This window comes from Sander lucioperca, chromosome 6, assembly GCF_008315115.2.
Source record: "Sander lucioperca isolate FBNREF2018 chromosome 6, SLUC_FBN_1.2, whole genome shotgun sequence".
NCBI lineage: Eukaryota > Metazoa > Chordata > Actinopteri > Perciformes > Percidae > Sander > Sander lucioperca.
In genome coordinates this window covers 3042388-3062763 of record NC_050178.1, presented here as the reverse complement: position 1 = coordinate 3062763, position 20376 = coordinate 3042388, and the positions used below count along the sequence as shown (strand labels likewise).

General features: G+C 41.1%; 1 protein-coding gene across 2 annotated transcripts; it reads right to left on the bottom strand.

Annotated features, from left to right (window-relative positions):
* Nucleotides 1-9519: 9519 nt before the first annotated feature.
* On the bottom strand, nt 9520-16786 carry LOC116041627 (transmembrane protein 88). Of its 2 annotated transcripts, XR_004897741.1 has the most exons (4): nt 16398-16786; nt 15150-15447; nt 10017-11191; nt 9520-9984 (listed from the first exon to the last, which is right to left on the bottom strand). XR_004897741.1 is itself a non-coding variant. In XM_031287615.2 (3 exons), the coding sequence occupies exons 2-3, from the start codon at nt 15444-15446 to the stop codon at nt 10964-10966; spliced, it is 525 nt and encodes a 174-aa protein (XP_031143475.1). In that variant the 5' UTR covers nt 15447; nt 16398-16786; the 3' UTR covers nt 9520-10963. The 2 variants fall into 2 exon arrangements, 1 of the variants encoding a protein (XP_031143475.1); XM_031287615.2 differs by having other exon boundaries at nt 9520-11191.
* Nucleotides 16787-20376: the final 3590 nt, after the last annotated feature.

Here is a 20376-nt window from a genome sequence, read left to right as displayed (position 1 = left end):
CCGCAATCGCTTGAGGAGCTTTTTAACTCCGAAAGGCAGATAACCACAGGTTGCTTTTTATCTTATAATGTATAATTGTGTTTTATTATTTAAACAAACGATTGAGGAAACTTGTGCAAATGAGAAGATTATCCACAGTACACTGTTGTCACACCACACCACAAGTCTGTCCTTTTTTTACAACACAGAGGTAATTTGTGTGTTACGGCCTGAGTGACCCCATGAGGCGCAAAGAAATCGCCTCCTGACTGCTGCAGTTCTCCTGCAGAGGATGGAATTAGTGTTCATGAAAAGCCTGCATTGATTCCTCTTTTCATCCTGCAGCCACAGGAGATGAGAAATAAGCTGTAATGAGATGATGGAAAATGGAATTTAATTTTCTGAAAATAGGAGGAGGATGAGGGAAGACAGCATAGCGCTTAAAGACCCAAAGTATTAAGCCGTGAACTGAAAGGAGAGTAATGAGAGAGAAGCTTGAGGAGAGGGGAAAGATAATGTGTAATAGTGGGAGCTCTTCTTCTCCCAGGTCGTGTTGGTGGTGTGGGGGGGGTTTGGGGGGGGGAAGTACAGTAGCTGCCTGGCAGGCATGGTGGAAAAATGATAAAGCCAGCAAACTAAAAAACTTTAGAGGTATAAACAAGACTTAAAGCTGGGGTAGGCAAGTTTTTTTCGACAATAGGCAAAATTTCCATAATAATCTTTCAGCATAATTTAATTTAAGTGGCCTGAGAGAAAACTAGACTTCTGCACCTCCTCTTGGCTCAGTTTTCAGGCTTTAGCTAATCTAGTATGTGACTGGAGAATTTGGCCAATTACAAGTCATTTCAGAGAGAGGGTTTTGGCTGTTCTACAAATGCAGATGCGCGTGCACAGATGGTGAAAGCCTGATTCAATGACGGGAAAAGTTGCTAATTCAGCATTGGCAACAACTGGCTACACTCATAATAAGCAATCCGACAAACGGAAGATTGACCCCCCCAAAAAAGAAAGTTTGACAATTTAAATAAAACACATGTCAATATCGACAGTGTTTCAGAGATTGAGAAGATGTTGCTCATGGTTTAGCCTTCTACTAACCGTAGCCAAAGGCTCACGTCTGCGGCTAATTTAAGTTCATGTATGTAGCTAGCATCTCAAAAGGGTTTACAAGCCCACAAGTTTGCAAAGAAAACAGGACGACAATTCTCATAGAATTGCCGCTATATAACGGCATGGGGATCACAATCACGATCGGGATGATTAAAATGAACATACTTGTACAGGTTACTGTATGAAGCGCATGCATATGCCTGTGCTCGTATGGTGGGAGGGGCTTAGGACAGAGAGGGGAGAGCTGCAGGAGGAGGGCTGTATTTTTAAATTCTGGCATTTATTTTGCCATCCAATAGCTTGTCAAGACATTTCACTCAAAACCACAAATGTCAACCTCATTGTGGCGCTAGAGGAAATCTTAGGGACTCACCAAAGTCTATAAGATTCATCCCCTGGGGGCAATCCATCCAATAGTTGAGCTATTTTTGTCTGAAACACAGCAGTGGACAGCCCAACTAACAAACATTGCCATCAGAATCCACAAATTTGAGGTTAGTGAGTGAAAGAAACAAATCTGTGCAACAAGAAACAGTCAGTAGTACATACGTACGTAAGTACAAAGACTCTTCAAGGTACAAAGAAAGAAAATTACAGTATGTGAAGGACAGAAAGGTATAGAAAGAGAGATTTTAAATAGCAGATGATGTGGTAAATACTAGGAGAGCTGTCATTTTCTGTTGCAGAAAAGAGAGAGCAAAGAGTATTTGTGAGAGAGAGATGGGGAAGAGTACAAGAGTGGAAAATGGACTGAGAGAGCTTGATGTAAATGGCTCATAGGACAGGTTCATTTTTATAAGAGGGCCTCACAAAGCAGCATAAAAAGAGACAAAGAGAAAGAGAGAGCAGATGAGGCAAGAATTATCATGATGGCAGTAAAATGACAATTGTGTTTTTATTATTACCTCTGATTGTGTTATCCTTTGATACTCGTGATTTAAGTTTCTTTCTATATTTTAAAACACATGCACACACACACACACACACACACACACACACACACACATACTGTAACTCTCAATGCACACCACAGTAGTGTAGTCTGTCAGCCTTTCTGTAAAGCAGTATTACACCCACCGACGCTGTGTATGCTCTCTCATGATTGTCTGTGATTGTGATACAGAATACACTGATTCTAAGCACAGAGCATGATTGGCAGTGATTACATCTGTAATCTAAAAATGGATCATACAGCTCTGTCATTAAAACCAGCAGGAAGAAAATGCCTTGTATTCTAAAAACCCGGTGCTAAAAATCACACAGGCTCAGTATCAGACAACCAGCCATGAACAGGAATTCTGGAGGTGTGATATAAACCTACCACACCTGTACAAGAGTTGTACATTCAGGAATAGAAATCCCTCTCTACAAAAAACAATCGACTTCAGACCTGGCGAGTGTTTTGCTGAGGACCCAAGAAAGTGCAGTGTCGTGTTTTCACTCTTTTATGTTTCTTATTGTTTTCTTTGATTATTATTTTTCTTTGTGTACTATCTCAAGCATGTAAAATCATTCCTATTTGACCTGCTTGAGACTTTGCTTCTTTCAGGATCACTGAGAGCAGCCCCTGCTCGGTGATTATGTGGGTGATGGCAGCTGGCTGGTCAGTTTGGCTTCGATGCTGCCGTCTCCAGCTCTTGACACTCCCTCCTACTTCCCCTCCAGAGCCCAAGAGGATTTCTATACCTCCTACATTTCAGTGGCTAATTAGATGAATGTGTATAAATGAAGCCTATATGACAAAAGGTTAATGATGCCAATTAAAAGCACTTGACCTCTCTATGGCCCAGCCCCACCCAGGAAGTGTTGTCACCTCTTGACAGCCCGCTGTAGCCGCAGCACCTCGCTGTCTGTTGGTAATTATCCCTCTGTTTTCCTGTGCTTTATCACCAGCAGTTGGCCACCACAGTATGTGGAGTGAAAATGAGGAATCTGAATTTGTTTGCTCGTTGTACCGGCAAACATCTGTGTGCTAACATGGTGGTTATTTGCTTAGCCATTCGTGTCCACAACAGAGGCACACAGTGGGTACAGTTCCAACACACATAATCCTATCATACTGCCCACACAGTGTAGGCATAAAAACAAACACATACATCACAGTGACACACTCTCAGCACGCAATGAACAAGGACACCACTTATTAACATTCATTAAACACACATACGACAAACACCTGCTGCCATAGAGACAGAATGAAGTGTCCATTCGGCAGCCATTTAGAATATATTTTTTTCTTCAGGGGTCCTGACAAACATCATGTTTTTTTTTTTCTTTTTAAATCCCTTTAAATTGAGGTGATGATAGTTTAGTTTGAAGTAGTATTTAGATGGAAGGATAATTGAGAGGAAAATTGCAGGACAAGGGGATGCAGAGGGCAACAAACAAGCTCACTGCTGCAGCCCACACTGGCAGTTTACATCATATTCATCTAATCCTGCTGCATGTTTGAGATAAAGTTAAGGTTTAGTCTTTGTGCATTGGTTGATGAAACAAGATCAGTATTTTGATTTTATAATCCTGCAGATTAATTTGTTGACAGTGTGTAATTGTCAATGTTCCATTGTTTGCTTTGGACTGAATTCAGAAAACCACTTTTCTCATTGACATCTTCAGTTACGAAGTAGTTTTGAATGTTCCAAAAGGGTTTTCATCTGATTACATTCATCTATGGAATGATACAAAGAGGACACTAACAGTGCAAACACACGCTACCACTTATATTAACAGTCAGGATGTTGTTACGACATAGATGTGTTTTTCATTGTTTTGGCTCCATACTCATCACATTGGAACTGAAATTAAACAATTAGTATGAGGTCATGGCTTAAAAGGAATAGTACAACATTTTCGCTTACTTATCAATGGTTGGAAGAGAGAATCGATACCACTCTCCACATGTCTGTGCATTAACTATGGAGCTAGAGCTGTGAGTTGATTAGCTTAGCTCAGCACATACACCATAGACATATACATATATATATATATATATATATATATACACTTTAGGACTATGTACTGTATGAAAAAGGCTATGAATCCCACATTGTTCACCCAATATAAATGTGAACACCCTCAAACACCCTAAAAGTTGAGAGTCACTTGTTTCTTTTTAAATCCATTGTGTTTAAGCACAGAACTAAAACAATGAAATGCACTCCAATGTCTCACTGTTATACTTTATGACTGCACTGTGTGAACAAAACTATAATAATAATATTAACTGCAATACTGTTGCCACACAGTGTTTTGATTTATTATGTTATGTTATGTTATGTTATGTTTGGATTTGGATTCTTTAATTTGTTTTTATAGTTTTATAATATTTTGGCAGAGGTGAAGTTACAAAGCTGCTCCTTTTTTTCATTTCATTCATTTTTTCTTTATTACTCAAAGGCCTTGGTCCTCTTTGCTCCAGACAGTTGTTTGCATGGAATAGTTTGACATCAGGAGCAGACACACACACACACACTACCACTTATATTAATGCTGGTAGCATTAGCTCCCAGCGTTAAGAATTATATATAATCAATCAGTGGTACATTACATTACATGTCATTTAGCTGACTTACAATTGGTATATATATGTCAGAGGTTGCACGCCTCTGGAGCAACTATGGGTTAAGTGTCTTGCTCAGGGACACATTGGTTGATGTATCGCAGTGGGAATCGAACCCGGGTCTCCCACACCAAAGGCATGTGTCATATCCACTGCGCCATCACCACCCATATGGTACCATGGTACCTCTGATATGATTTGGATGCCATGGAAAATACCTGAAAAAAATGCACATTGTCACAGAGACAAATCAGTAGGGTGAGAGTTGCATGAAAATATACATTACTGTAATGTAATAATCATGATGATCAATCCTCCTTCTCTGACCCCAAAAAACTCTTCTCCATCTTCTCTAACCTCCTTAACCCCCCCAGTCCCCCTCCTCCTTCCTCCCTTTTACCAAACCACTTTGTCAACTACTTTATAAAAAAGATAGATATAGACATACGCTCTTCATTCTCCATCCCACTTTCTGGAAATAACTTTCCATCAGACACATCTTCATCCATTACTCTATCCTCTTTCACCCTCCTATCTCTCAATCAAGTTCTTACCTTGATAACCTCCGCCCGCCCAACCACTTGCCCCCTTGACCCCATCCCTTCTCACCTTCTCCAGTCTATTGCTCCTGACCTTCTTCCTTTTCTCACCCATCTCATTAACACCTCCTTTTTCAACTGGCTGTTTCCCTAACTCTCTCAAAGAAGAAAGAGTGACCTCTCTCCTCAAAAAAACCACCCTCATTCTGTCTGAAGTAAACACCTACAGACCTGTCTCTCTTCCATTCCTCTCCATTTCTCTTTAAAACACTCTCTTTCCTCCGTGGTCATCCTTCTGGACCATTGCGCTGCCTTTGACACAATGAATCGCCAGATCTGTATTTCCACCTTTTAGGATCTGGGTGTCTCAGGCTCTGCACTCTCTTTGCTAACATCTTACCTCAAATTCCGCACCTACCGGGTAACTTGGAGAGGATCTGTATCAAAACCTTGTCCACTCACAACTGGGGTCCCTCAAGGTCCCGTCCTGGGTCCCCTCCTCTTTTCTCTGTACACCAACTCCCTTGGTTTTGTTATTCACTCACATGGCTTTTCCTACCACAGCTACGCAGACGATACCCAACAAATTCTATCTTTTCCCCAGTCTGAAACACAGGTAGCAGCACGTATTGTATCTCTGCCTGTCTGACTGACATTTCTCATTGGATGTCCATACACCACTTGAAACTCAAACTTGACAAGACCGAGCTGCTTTTCCTTTCAGGGAAGTGGTCCCCCACCCATGACCTTACTATCACCATCGCAAACTCTGGTAGTCCTTACCCAGACGCCTAGGAACCTGGGTGTGACACTTGAAGACCAACTCTCCCATACTGCCAACATTGCTGCAACTACCCCAATTGTGTAGATACATGCTGCACAACATCAAAAGAATACATCTCCTTCAAACCCAGAAGGCGGCTCAGGTTCTGTTTCAGGCTCTTGTCATCTCACGTCTAGACTACAACAACTCCCTCCTGGCTGGTCTGCCTGCAAGTGCCTCTGACCTTTGCAGCTCATCCAGAATGCAGCAGCTCGACTGGTCTTCAACATACCCAAGTTCTCTCACGCTACACCGCTCCTCTGCTCCCTTCATTGGTTACCAGTTACTGCCCGCACCCGCTTCAAGACACTAGAACTTGTGTATCAGGCTGCGAATGAATCAGACCCAGCTTACATCCAAGACATGGTTAAACCTTGGACCCTAGCCCGTCCACTCAGCTCTGCATCGGCCAATCTGCTTGCTGCTCCCTCATTGCGAGGGACACCTAATCACTCAAGAAAATCTAGACTGTTTGCTGTCCTGGCTCCTAAATATTAGAATGAGCTCCCCATTGACATCAGGACAGCTGAAAGTCTACACATCATCTGACGCAGGCTAAAAACACATCTCTTCAAACTGCACCTTGGCTTAGAAGATGATGGTTATAAAAAAAATTGCACTTACATGTTGCACTTACTGGTGGCTTACAGTATAGATAGTAGTACTGTACAATATAGTACAGTGTAGTAGAGATCACTATCGAACAAGACCTGGCCTAAAACCTATAAATCTTTTTTTTACTGTGCTTTATGGGAATGATGTGTTCTTAGGGACTGAAACATTAGAGCTAACTGTTCCACTCAGTACTTTATATGCATTCTCCTCATTGTTAAGTCTGTTATGAAATACTGTCTGATAGACTCTCTTTTTAAAAGTGGCACTCAGGTAGACAGAAGCATCCATTAAGAGTCCACTTTGAAACCAAACAGTGAATATCCACATTTGAGTGTGAAGGACCTTTACACTAATGGACTTAAGTTTAAAGAGTCAGTGAGGAAGTAGAATACCTTGCTATTTGGGACTGGACTAGATCAGCTGCTTTTGTCTCTTACTAACTGTTTTGTCACAAAAAGGTATCACCACTTTAACTTCACTAAAATAGGGATGTTAGTTTTTTTTAGCCATACTAGTAGGAAATTGTTGGGTCTTTGCAAATTATAGAGTGTGGTCTAGACATAGGCTACTCTATCTGAAATGTGTCCTGATATAACTCCTGTTGTGATTTGACACTATAAATAAAATTGAATTGAATTGAAATAGTGGCTCTAGGATTGACAATGTTGATCAGTCGACCGATCACTTTGGTCCAGACTGAAATATCTCAATAACTATTGGATGAATTGCTGTAAAACATTGTGCAGATATGCGTGGTCCCCAGAAGATTAATCCTATTGACATTGGTGATCCCCCCAACTTTCACTCTAACGCCATCATGAAGTTTGTATTTGTGGTTTTAAATTAAAAAATCTCAACAACTGTTGGGTGGATTACCATGAAATGTGATATACATTCATGTTCCCCTAAGTATGAATTATAATAACTTCACTCTTCATCTTGCACTATCATCAGGTCAAAATTCTAATCAATCTAATGCTTTGGTTTATGACCAAATACCAAGCAAAACTAACAAAATTCCCATCAGCCCCAGCTGTACTTTCTGAGCATGCTAAACTAAGATGGTTGTGGTTAAGTATTAGCATGTTAGCATTGTCAATATGAGCATACTGATGTTAGCATTTAGCTCAAAGCATCAGTGTGCATATGTACAGCTTCATAAAGCTGCTAGCATGGCTGTAGACCATTTACACTGCGATTATCTCCAATTTAACAGTTAATTTAGTATTACCGGTTCTAAAACTGCTATTTTTACAAATGATAACAAATGTACCAATGGGTTGACTACATGGTTTCAGTAGAATTTAACATGTTTTATGAATTTTGTAGAATCTGGTGGAGTTGTTTTGGTTTGTTTCTGTGTTTACACTCACACAAAGGGAACAAGTGGAAATAGTCCAAGGTTCAAATGCTGAATTTTAGACTAAATGAGTCTGTGTGATGGGAACTAATGAATAATGATGAACTGGCATCATTAATGAAAATTAAATTTGGAGCATTTTCAAGGGATTTTAAAATCTGTAATTATAGTTTAAAGTGGCATTAATCAATTAATCAATCAATCAATGCCAGCAACCCAGCGATCACTCTGACACTTGCTGACATTTTTGGCTTCCAGAGCTCATTTTGTGGTTCATCCTGCTGCAATGTCCTCCCCCATACTGCATGTATCTATTCTAAAGAAGAGAGCAGTGCTACAATTGATTAACCCGTATTACAAGACAATTTTTCTTTTTTAACTAAAAGTCACTAAAATTTGATTCTACTCTCTCTGCCTAAGGGGAGCACACTAATGAGATTTTGACCAGGCATTCAAAGCCAGCTTTCTGTGCTTGACAGTTACTGATACTCTGTACTAAAAAGATTTTGAGATTTGACCTTTTGTATATTTGTCACGCAGAAAATTATACTTTTGGTAAGCAGACAGTGTAAAGAGCTTACACAAATTGCTATGTAAACACAATCAACCTACTGTGGGCTGGTACCGAGAGCAGTGAGTGACTGTAATGCTGTAATCTTTCAAAAACATTTTTTTTAGGTGTGATGATGTTTACAACTCAGCAAAAAAAAAAAGAGAGACCGTTTCCCTTCCTAGTCCTCTAATAATACTGGAACTGACATGATCAAGGCCTGACACAAACTGACACAAACATCAGTATGACAATGCTGGTACAGGACAATAAATAAAGAGGCAGCAGAATGAGCTCCTGGTCTGGTGATTTAAATCCCACTTCAACACCTGGCTTCTGAACAGCAATTACTTTATCGGACTGTCAACTTACTAGTAATACTTTTTATAATAAAGTGTGTGTTTATTATGGCACGATGTGATCTAAAAGTTCCACTTAGATGAAATATGCTTCATATATTTCCCTCCCTCCCACAAAACATGACTGCTAATAATGCTACATCAGTTAAACATTGTCCATTTAGTTCACCTCACAGACAATTTTAAAGTCATATGTCGTATGCTGCTTTTTATCATACATGTTACATTATTCATCCTGTTTTACCTGCTTTTTTTAATGAAGCCCAACATACTGGACCAAGTTGAACTCAAAACAATGAATCTAATGTTTGCAATATGTTTTGACTTTTTGCTAGACTTCTAATGTACAACCACAGATATCTTCATAGCAATATATTTCTGAGAAAGTCCCACATGTAACCATGTCAACATAGTTAGCAAACAGGCAATGCACAATAACAGAATATTATATACACACAATTTAATTTAATACTGCAATGATAAACCAGCTTGTGATGTGTTACTCTCTTGAAACTGCTACCTTGTCAAAATAAAATAACAATTCCTTTGAGTATTGCTTGTATTACGTTAATTAATTACATTAATATTAATATGAAACAACTACATTTATCCTTCATTTTACAAAAAATTATTTGAGTATCTGTTTTTCTGAACTGTGCCAAGATGCACTGTCTTCCTTCCACTGTGGATCAAATGAGTGCAGAATATGTTTCCGTGATCTTTGTGTGTGAGGTTCGAATCACTGAAAAGTATTCAGTTTCTAAAACAAAGACAAAAAAAGATTGAGGTGGACATTGCTTCAATGAACTTAAGCACAATCATATTTTCTTGTTCTCAACAAATCACTGTAAATGTAGAAGGGGTAGACAAAATAATGGAGACACCTAGACATTTTAGAAAATACACTTATTTGCTTTCTTTCTGAGAGTTCGAGGGCAGGGTGGGCTAGTGTACTATACTTTCTACCCCCCTGTTGGTGCCCTGGCTCGGACCACACCTATCTTTGAACTCAGCCTTCATTTTGATCTCAACTAAGCAAAGTTTCGGGACTGCATCTTACACGGTTGTGATGCCATCACAGTGAATAAATCTGTCTGCAGACAGACAGACAGACATATAAACACATGGCAAAGTACTCAAATCCGCCTCTGTGGTAGTTCTTGCTACGGTAGGTGTCTCAAGGACCAAATTTTGCCGCTTTCACACCCAGTTCGGTAGACTCTGTGCGATTTGGGGCTGAGGTTGCAACATTGTTGCATTTTTCATTTGGTTGGGTTTGCGTTCAGACTGCATTTTTTCAAGCGTACCAAACTTTGTAAACAAATGTCACACACGGACGCTTTTTTATGGATAGAATATCTGAGTGAAACCTGCGACACTTCTGGTCTCAGAAATAATGGAGCAACACATAAATTGAGCAACTGACAGACACTGAGTGAAGGAGAGGGCGGCCCTGATGAGAGAGAGAGATGATGTGTTGTCACACAGATGACCAGCGATGTGTGGTCATAATATGTTACGGATTTGAAAGTTATCATCCCTTATATAAGTCTGTAAATTGTGAGCAAAGTTGAATTTGCAGGCCAGTAAATGCTCTGTTTTTGGTTCACTTCCTGTATTGTTCTCACCTAAAGTGAACCGATCTCCAGAGCACTTGGAAGCGAACCGAGACCCTTGTTTTCAAGCGGCCCAGAGTTCAGTTGTTTGGTCCAAACCAAAGTTCGAATTAGCTGTCACACCGCCCCAAACAAACCAAACGAGTTCAGTTAAAACGGGCCAAACTACTCAGGTGTGAAAGCAACCTTAGAAAGCTGCCTGCGCCGCTGCCACTTAGCCTTGCGACCATTTTGTCCTGGTGGTCAATTCTTGGTATTGCAACTAAGAAATCCCCTGCGGCCCAAAAGCCTTTTTTTCCATAAACCACCAATATAAAAGAGATCTAACTAACTAACTGTTACTGTTATTTTGTCTACCCCCTGTATCTCTCTGGTTGATTTTACACTAATTAATTTTCTGATCCCCCTGACTGTTAGTATATCCAACCATCAGCGCCTCCTGCTTCGTCTCAATCAGACCCAGTTGTGTACACTGCCCACCCAGTCCAACAGCCGCCCTCGGTACCAGGCACGTGTGATCGGCTGAATTAGAAGCAGGAGTCGAAACCGTCGGAGCAGCCCGCAGAAGACGGCGGCCGCCACTACCACGAGCGGTGACATCATCACGAAACCCAGGATGATAAGGGCGGAGCAGCTGTTGTCATCAAGGTAACGGCAGATGGCAGAGGGGGCATCGAGGACCTACGAGGACAAACACAGAGGGGGGCTCATGAAAGTAGACAGGAGCGCTCCGGAGGACATGATGAACATTCTGGCATCAGCAGGAGCTGCTTCTCTTCTGTCACAAAGCAAATAAGTGGGATTTGTTATTCCTGTGTGTGCATGTGTGTTTGCATATGTTCAGGGTGCAGAAGTGAGACGGTGTGGGTAGTGGGCTGTGACAGAATTTCTCCCAGGCTCCCTCTACAGTACAGATAAGAAGTGGTTCAGTAGCTGTCAGTAACCCTCCAAGCTGTCAATCACTTGTTAGGGCAAGCGAGAGGGAGGAGGTGGGCCAGAGAGAAAGAGAAACTAAAGATGTGAAACAGCCAGCTGCAGAAGTACACACTGACATCCTTACAAAAACCTACACCAGAGTTACACACACACACACACACACACACACACACACACAAACACAGTAGTACATTATCTCAGTCACACTCAAAATGATTTAGTTACGTCTGCCCCCCTTTTCTAAACAATCTCCTATTGTAAATTTTTTCAAAAGAAGCTTCGCCTCCAACAAATGCACCATAGCAACAGCAGTGTTCAACACACTCATGAGCACATGCACACACAAAGCCACAGAAACACACCTATGTCAAGTGCACACTGTGCTTTCACTGAGTGTATTTTCCTCCTTGTGCTGTCAGTTTCTCTGTGCCCAGCTGGTGCTGGCACCAAATCAGACAGCCTTGTCTTCTCAGTGGGACCGTCTCTCTGTGTTCAGTCTGCCACCATCATAGGGGGAACTCTCTGACTGACATTGTCCATAATTGTTTGTTCTGAACTGACATTTGCTCTGGCCTAATCACAATTATAGTCTTTTTGCACTTGTACGCTTTGCATGTTAATTTGTCTGCTCCGTCATACGGCTGTGTCGTCAGAAACCAAATCATTCAACACAGACAACCGGGCAAAAGGACCAACCGTACCAAAGTTGGGATGTGATGTTATGCCCTGTTCGGTGAGCCAAGGACAGAACTGTAGACCTTCACAGCCTGATTCGGCATGATGCCTAGACGCGCCATATTTTACAGATGATCTGTCTGTTTGTGGAGATGGTGTCAGGTATAGGAGTACAACTTATGCTGCCAAAACAGACTTTTCCCTTAAGGCTGTTTTTATGACCAGCCAAGTTAACCGGGCTCGTTAAACAACAAAGAACACCGCAACTAATGGCTAACTTGGCCAGTAATATTAAACCCCCTGTCGCCTTTTCCCTACGTATTGCAGTTAACGTGACGATGAGACTAACTAGCCTGGATGAGTGCAACTCTTTCCTACTTCTAGAGGGGTTTGTGTTGTGTCAAACTGACTCACCCATCACCCATTAAGTTGTTTGTTTGTGTCTTTAAGACGGGCCTGCTGACTCAATGACCACGCGTCTTGAGCGACCTCCGCTCTGGGTTGGGGTTCCAGCATCTTTCGTCGAGACGGCCAGCACACGGGGGTGCAGCTCCGGCTTCACGTTGACCTCGCGAGTCTGCTCCTTCTTGTAGTTCCGATTTTAAAGGTGTATTTACAAAAGTTTGTGTTGTGGGTCAACAAGAATAGTCTTTCAGCGTCTTTATCTTCAATCAGAAACAGTCTTTCTCTCTGTGTGTTTCTACCATAGTTTTCCATGTTAATTGAGTCACACACCGCACCCCTCATTTGTGCACGTCAGTCTGACCCTGCCCACTTCCTAAATGACCCTCCCCTTTTTCCCTCTAAAATTTGGGTCGAGTGAATAAAAAAAAGTGGTTGCTATTGACGGTAGCTTGGCTATTTAAAAACGACGGGTTTTTGCCCAACATCTCGTGTTGTGCTAGTGGCGATTCTCTCTGACCAATCAGTGGTCTGCAGTGTTTTAACTCCACCTTTTAGTATCTCGGCTCAGCTCGCTTGGAACCTCAACCAAGGTGGCATCAAATAAGGTACCAGGTAGCAGATACTATCCACAACTTGCTCGTGGAAAACCATAAAAGAGTGAGTCAAGTAGAGAGAGTTAAGCCGCATCATGCAGTGGAAAAGCAGCATTACTGTCATTTGGTGCTAGTTACACAGTTATTTTTCTCACTGAAAACAGCTGCTTGTTGTGACTGGAAACACTTAATTGATGATAATTATCTGAAGGTTTTTACTATGAGTGACATTTTTCGCATTACATAGTGATTAAATCCATTGGTATTAAAGAAATATTGACTATAGCAGCTATAATAATCCTCAACTGGTGCACAAAGGTTCCCACTTTTCAGGAACTATGAAGAAATGATGTCCATGAGGAAAATTTTTAGTCAACCATCGTCGGAAGTATGTTGACAGTAGAGAGTAGGGGTGGAACGGTACATGTATTCGTATTGAACCGAAACGGTACGGGCATCTCGGTTCGGTACATGAATTTACACGGAGAATACACAGTATAAAAATAAATAAAACTCGCGTGCAAATGAATTAATGTAATGTGGAACTATTGTTACATACGCGTTTCTTAGGGACACCTAATCTGTAGCCCCGCCTTAGCTCTGAAGCTCCCAAGCTCCGCCTACATGTCGAGTCGGTCCAGTGAGTCCACACAAAGCAAACTAGTCCCTTCCATATACAACCAAACACGGATGTACTGTAGCTGTATCCCTTCTTGCCTCGACTACAAATGGCTTCCAGGCCCATTTGCTTTGCTGTTTGCTCCACTGTTTGCTCCGCTGTTAGCTCCGCTGTTTGCTGCTAGCTCCGCTGTTAGCACGTGAAGCTAACGCCACAATTCGCCAACTGCTCTGTGTAACCAAAGCTGCTCTTTTAACACCCCTGCTCTGTGCATTCACATATGAGAGCAGCGCTTGTCTCCCATATCAAACTACTAGCTGATTGTCTTATTTTGTTTACAAGTTCCAGATGGAGTCTGGAGATGAAATGGGGTAGCCTAGGCTACTTATTGTTTACTGTTTACATCTTTTATACGCTTCAGGCTGTTGCAGCTAGCTTAGGGGAGAGACTGGATGATACTAGGTGGTACAGCCTGAGACATGCACAATAAAAAAATTGCCTTCTGCATTTTTGTTATGCTTTGCCCTCCATTGTACCGAACCAAACCGTGATGTCTGAACCAAGGTATGAACCGAACCGTGACTTCAGTGTACCGTTCCACCCCTAGTAGAGAGTGACAGGAAACTTCAAGCTATGAGCTTTACAACTTGTCACCTGGATGCTCCAGTTACAAGGTTGTTTTTTTTTTATTCTTTTTGTGCATTTTTCCCTATATGTTGACAGATGACAGTTGACAGAAAACACACTGACAGGAAAGGGGTGAAATGCAACAGAGGTCACAACCTGAAATCATCGAACCAGGGACTTTGTAGTTAAATGGTATATGTCTTAGACCAATACCTTGACAAATATAAGGGTTTTAAGGACAAACAAAGTATTATTAACATTTTTAAATTGCATTTGCATAAACTTGTTCCAAAAACCTGTAGTCATGCAGTCATTCACACACTATTCTGTTAGCACAATACAACATGTGAAGTGGTTTTAATCTGCATGATGATGGCTGTTCACTTAGTCTACTTGACAATCATATTTGCTGAAAAGTGAGTGGAAATTATCTTATTATGAAACAGAAAAAATGACTGATCTTTGGGAACATAATTTGTGCCAAAAAAATGTAATATTGCAAAATATCACATTGCACAACACAAATATCCCAAATCTTCATTGTAAAATGAACTCTATGGCCTAGAGGGATTCCTGTCAGTGAACAGAATCCAGTGTCTCATATTATAGTCTGGACCTTGTGCCAATGAGTCCACCTCAGCCCAGTATCCTCTGACTATTCATCCAGAAGCAGAATTTTGGATTTTAAATAACACTAGTGGATCAGCGGTCAACTAGAATAACAGTAAACTTTTACTTTCAGCTTGTACTTGCTAAAAAGAGAATAAACAGAGTAATTTCTCACCCTGGAGTGGCAGAGAAAACCGACGTACAGCAGCAGCATTGCAGGCAGCAGCACCACAGAGAAGACCAGAGCCAGGAGCAGAATGCTGGCTAAAATAACACACAGGTCCCAGAGGATGAGAGCTGCCCCGCAGGCCACACAGCCACACCTGCCCCTGCGGCTGCCCCATGCACTGCCTCCGCTGTGGGCCACGGGAGGGGGCAGCATCTTCACTCCCTCCCCGATCCAGAACTCCTCCTCTTTCTCCTCCTCGCCTGAACCGCCTTCGTCCAAGTCCACGTCGTCCATACCACACATCCTGAGGCAGAAAGAGAGGCAGACAAAGAGAGAGCTGACTGTTGGTGAATTGTTCTGATTCAGACTGAAACATGGTTACAGGCAATTACTGATACATCATGTACCTGTTATATTTAATGAATGCAAATAAATGTAACGGAAGAGATTGAACTTACAAGACATACTGTGACTATGTAAATAGTGTAGGCTATATTATGAAAATCTGTATCTAATTAATAGAAAATAAAGTTATATTTGTAGCCTATGTAAAATCAGTCCAGTTCTTAGCTTGCCATCACTTATGTAGAATCACACACAAAAAAACACCTTTATTTGTATATAATGTTTGCATGCATGCTGAATTTTAAAACCTTAAATAAGAACAGACTGAGGCTACATCTACACTACTAGGCTACATTTTCATTTTTCAGCCCTGTCCCCTCACTGCCCTCTTCGTTTTTCCATCCAGGCAGCCAATAACTCATTACAGACTATTTAAATGACACACACACACACACACACACACACACACACACACACACACACACACACACACACACACACACACACACACACACACACACACACACACTCTTTTCTCTGTCAGTCGATCTCATCGATCACGACTGCCAGTAGCCTGACCTATACGATCCATTTTAAACCGAATCAGTCCGAAACCTTTTAACCCTGAACGACCTGCTGCTGAGCTGCAGATAAACCAGGAGCATCACACTGGACGTGACACATGTTGTGCTCCTCTCCGAGTATGAACATACTTTAATCACATATTTCGCTTTGCTTTTTTGAAATAATGTAGGCTATACTTTCTGAGTAGGCTATAGTTTAGACTTGATTACTCGTTTTCTGTCTGGAAACTGTTAATCCCTGGTGTCACAAGAGTGCATGTGATAAAGTAGCCCTGTGTATCCTATAATAAAAAAACACGTTATGAATGAGAATTGTGTTGCCTACCTCGCTCCAAGTAGGCTACAAATCCAGTTAATCTCTCCGGTGTGTTTGAGTTCTTCTCCCGGTGATCCACTCGGAGCTCTTGATTTTACTACAAAAAAACAAATAGGCCTACTTCTGTTTTTTAAACAACAGCGGAGAGAAGAACCTGTGAGTTGAACCCTGTGCTGCTGAAGTGATGCTGTGTGAGGAGCCGCTGTGAGTCTGTGGGAGCTTGCGACTATGGGCCGCGCGCAATATCGTTAAAGGCGCGCCCACGCCGTCTCACAACAATAAAGCTACATTTCCAACCTAAAAAAACAAAACCTGTTTTATTTGAAATTGCAACATTTTTGTTTTAAATATTTTAACAGACGTGCTCTACAGCTGCTCCCTACACTAACATAGAAACCAATATGAAACAAAATGAAGGGGTGGGCTGGATAGTGTTTATGTCAATGCTGTATATTTTCTGGCAACACATTACCCTTTATAACAGGTTTATACTTTCAGCTAATGGCTTCATTTATTAATGGTTTATACATCAATATAGACATTAACAAGAACAACTGTTTTGCATGTTATGCAAACTTGATGGCTTATTAAAAAATAAGTAATGTGTAGGCTTCTTATTAATGGATTAAATGTGCACTATGAGTTCCTGCATGGTCACTTCTGTTGACATTTCAAGTAAATTTCAAACAAAACAGAGCAAGCTCGACCCTCCCCCCATGTTTCCCTAAAGGCAGTTACACACCAACCAGACGGCCGACCGTTGGCAGAAAAGGCAGTTGGACCGATCAGTCTCCCCAAGTTGGTCAAAAAAGTGCCTCGGAACACACCAAAGCGACTAGACGTCTCCATAACAGCAGGCAGCGCTAATCTGTATTGTCGCCTAAAAAATGAAAACCGGCAGCTGATTGGAGAACAAGTCACATGGATCTGGCTGATGCTTCCGGATTTTGGATTTTTCGAAATTTCCTTTCAGAATACGATCTCATATTGTACTAAAATAGTTCACCAAAACGTGTTTCTGAAAACATTTTAAGCAAGAAATAGGCCATGCAGTTGCTGAATCTGTCTTCATTTGAGATCGACAAATGTCAGTTTAAAAGATTTTCGTCAGATTTTGAGAGACTCTAGTCACGCTCATCCCGCTTGCCATTTCCGGGTGAGTCCCGACTGCCCTGTCTCCGCCCTGTGCTCTGTCTGAGCATGTCAGGTCGGCGAAAATGAAGGCTGACAGCTCCTCCAATGGACGACAGCACGGAACACACCGAGCAGACTTGAGTCACTGACCTCGCCAGACTGTCCAACGGCCGATTATCGGACCGGTGTGTAACTGCTTTTACTGTCACGACTAACTGACTAACTGTCACTAACCCCCAACCCCTCCCACCAAGCATCTTGTGGTGATTAGCTGGAGTGGTTTGTTTTATTTTGGTGCCTATCCTGTCCCCCTGTGTTGTCTCCCAGGCTTTTTCACAGTGTATTCAGGGGGCAGGCAGCTAGCGGATCAAGGAGAGATACCTACAATTTGAGACAAAAATTAAACGTGCTGAAACCGTGCAGAAACTCATAAAGCACCTTTAATTAAGAAAGTGATTTCTTTTCAACAAACAACCAAAAAAAACACTTATTAATGGCTTATAACTGATGTATAAAAGCCATTAGTTACAACTTACATACCCTTTATTAAGTATGCTTTATTATAAAATGTCACTGCTATTTCTTCATGCTTTATTTGATAAGTCCTTAAAAATACACTAAATGGTTGTACAATTTCCTATAAGACTGATTTGGAAAGCTTGTTAGCGCTTAATAGCAACTTAACATGAGCTGAACATTCTGTTTTGCGTCTCACCTTGCTAAAGTGATGTAGAAGTGTACTCCAGGGTGTGGTCACTACACTGTGACATCACAATTGAGTTTGATATTCTTTAACAATTAGCTAATTCTATAAAGCCAATGTTGGTGTGGTTTGTTTGACTGTTTAAATAATAACTAAAATTGGCCATACTAAATTATTATAAAGCTGCTCGTAGCTTAGACCTCTTCATCTTGTTATCTGACCTTTGCTTTACATAAGTAAAGTGTATTTCAGTTTAGTCCGATAATCAGATAACATCTTGGGAAAATTTGATTTGAGTACACTCAGCATACATACTAAATATAAAGAGTTGCTCACGCACATATCAAAATTATAAGGACAGAAAAATACAATGAAACAAATAAAATCACCCCAAACTATTTCAGAAAAAAATGTATAAGAATTTTGGAGTGTTTTGTACCAGGTGAAAGACGATAAGGCCAAGGCCTGCATGCATGAGAACTGAACACAGTAAATACATATTTAAAAAGGAGAAAAGTAAATGAAAGCTTGATAAACAAGTTAATATATGACAAAAAACTGATATATTCAGAAACATCCCTCAAAGTTTCTCCCTCTGCAGTCTGCCTTTCACTAATCTCAGAGCATCATCAGCTGTGTGGCTGGGAGATAAGCAGATGATCAATTTGTTTTGCAGCACAGATAGACAGTCAACGGGAGAAAAGATGAGAGGATATGGGACAGAGCTGACGAGAAATGGAAGAAAGGATACTGTCTGGACATAGAGATAGAGATGAGGGTATGATTGATGAAGGAGAGGAAAGATTCTGTAGAGAGTCTGGTTGCTTGACGTGTTTTTGTCTGGTTCTGAGGAGTTGAAAATGACTGGCATTTGCTGGACCCTCTGTGAACTTTTTTCAACATAGCACACATTGTACCTCAGTAAAGTTCTCCAGCCTTTCTTTATTGAAGGGACTGAAGTTCAGTTCTGTCGGCCTCCAGCCACGCACAAGGTCACTATCCATTTACTGAACAGCATTCTGCAGGTTGCCATGGTTTTTCGTGGCATGTTCAGCTGACCTGCTGTTCACTGATGATAAGACTCTCTAGGTTATATTAGTGATTAACTGAAATGAACTACAGGTTATTCAAAGGGTATCAGTTGAACACTGTCTTTTTTCCTTTGAAAAAAGAAAAGAAAAAGTCTTAATTTTTTATATTTTCTTGATGTAAATACTATACAGAGGCTACCATTTATTGATGAGGAGTCTGTAGTGCACCAAAATCGGCAACTAGCAGACGTATAAGAATGGTTAGTGTACTTATTTTTCTTTATGTTGGTTATTAGCATGTTAGCTTGTAACTGGCAGTGGCTGACAGCTATGATGCTTCGCTCTCCGTACTGACAAGTCTACCCTGCACTGGAGGAGCACAGATATCTCCTCATGTGGGAGAGGAATGTGAAAACATCTCCTCAGGGAGAAACACATATACAAGTCAGTATAGTCCAGGTGAAACATTTTAGGGGACATAAACATAAGAAAAAAAAACATTTTTGAGTGGAGGGATCTTTAAATTTTGCACTATTCTTAAAGTACACAAATCATGAATAACATGAATAAACAAGGGAAGGTATCCAGTGTCATCACATTCAGGCCAATGAAGCAGCATACAGCAAGGTCTCTTCCCATCAAGCACCTCTTCTGTGCTCCAGTAAGTGGCACCAACATCATGTGCCGAGGCCCAAACTCACAGCAGCCACGTGAAAAAAAGGAAAACAACTTCATTTTTAGAAACGGTAAAAGGAAGCTGTGGGTTTTTCTTTGGTTCAAAACAAAACCACTTTCTCCAACTCCATTTCTTGTTATGCTCACATGTGACAGAAAAGGAGAGTGCTAACTGGCACAAATAAAACAAAAGACAAAATAGCAGTTATCACAACAACAGAATTTATTGCATTAAAGCAGATAAAAAAATCAATGAGACTACAGCCTAATAACAGACTATAGTCATGTCTGGATGCACACATATGAACGTTTAATCAGCAAACAAAAAGAGTGCAAAGGCTGGTGTGTTTGTATGCGTTTATATACAATAGAGTTTAATCTGATAGCATGACTTTGTGTGTGTGTGTGTGTGTGTGTGTGTGTGTGTGTGTGTGTGGGTGTGTGT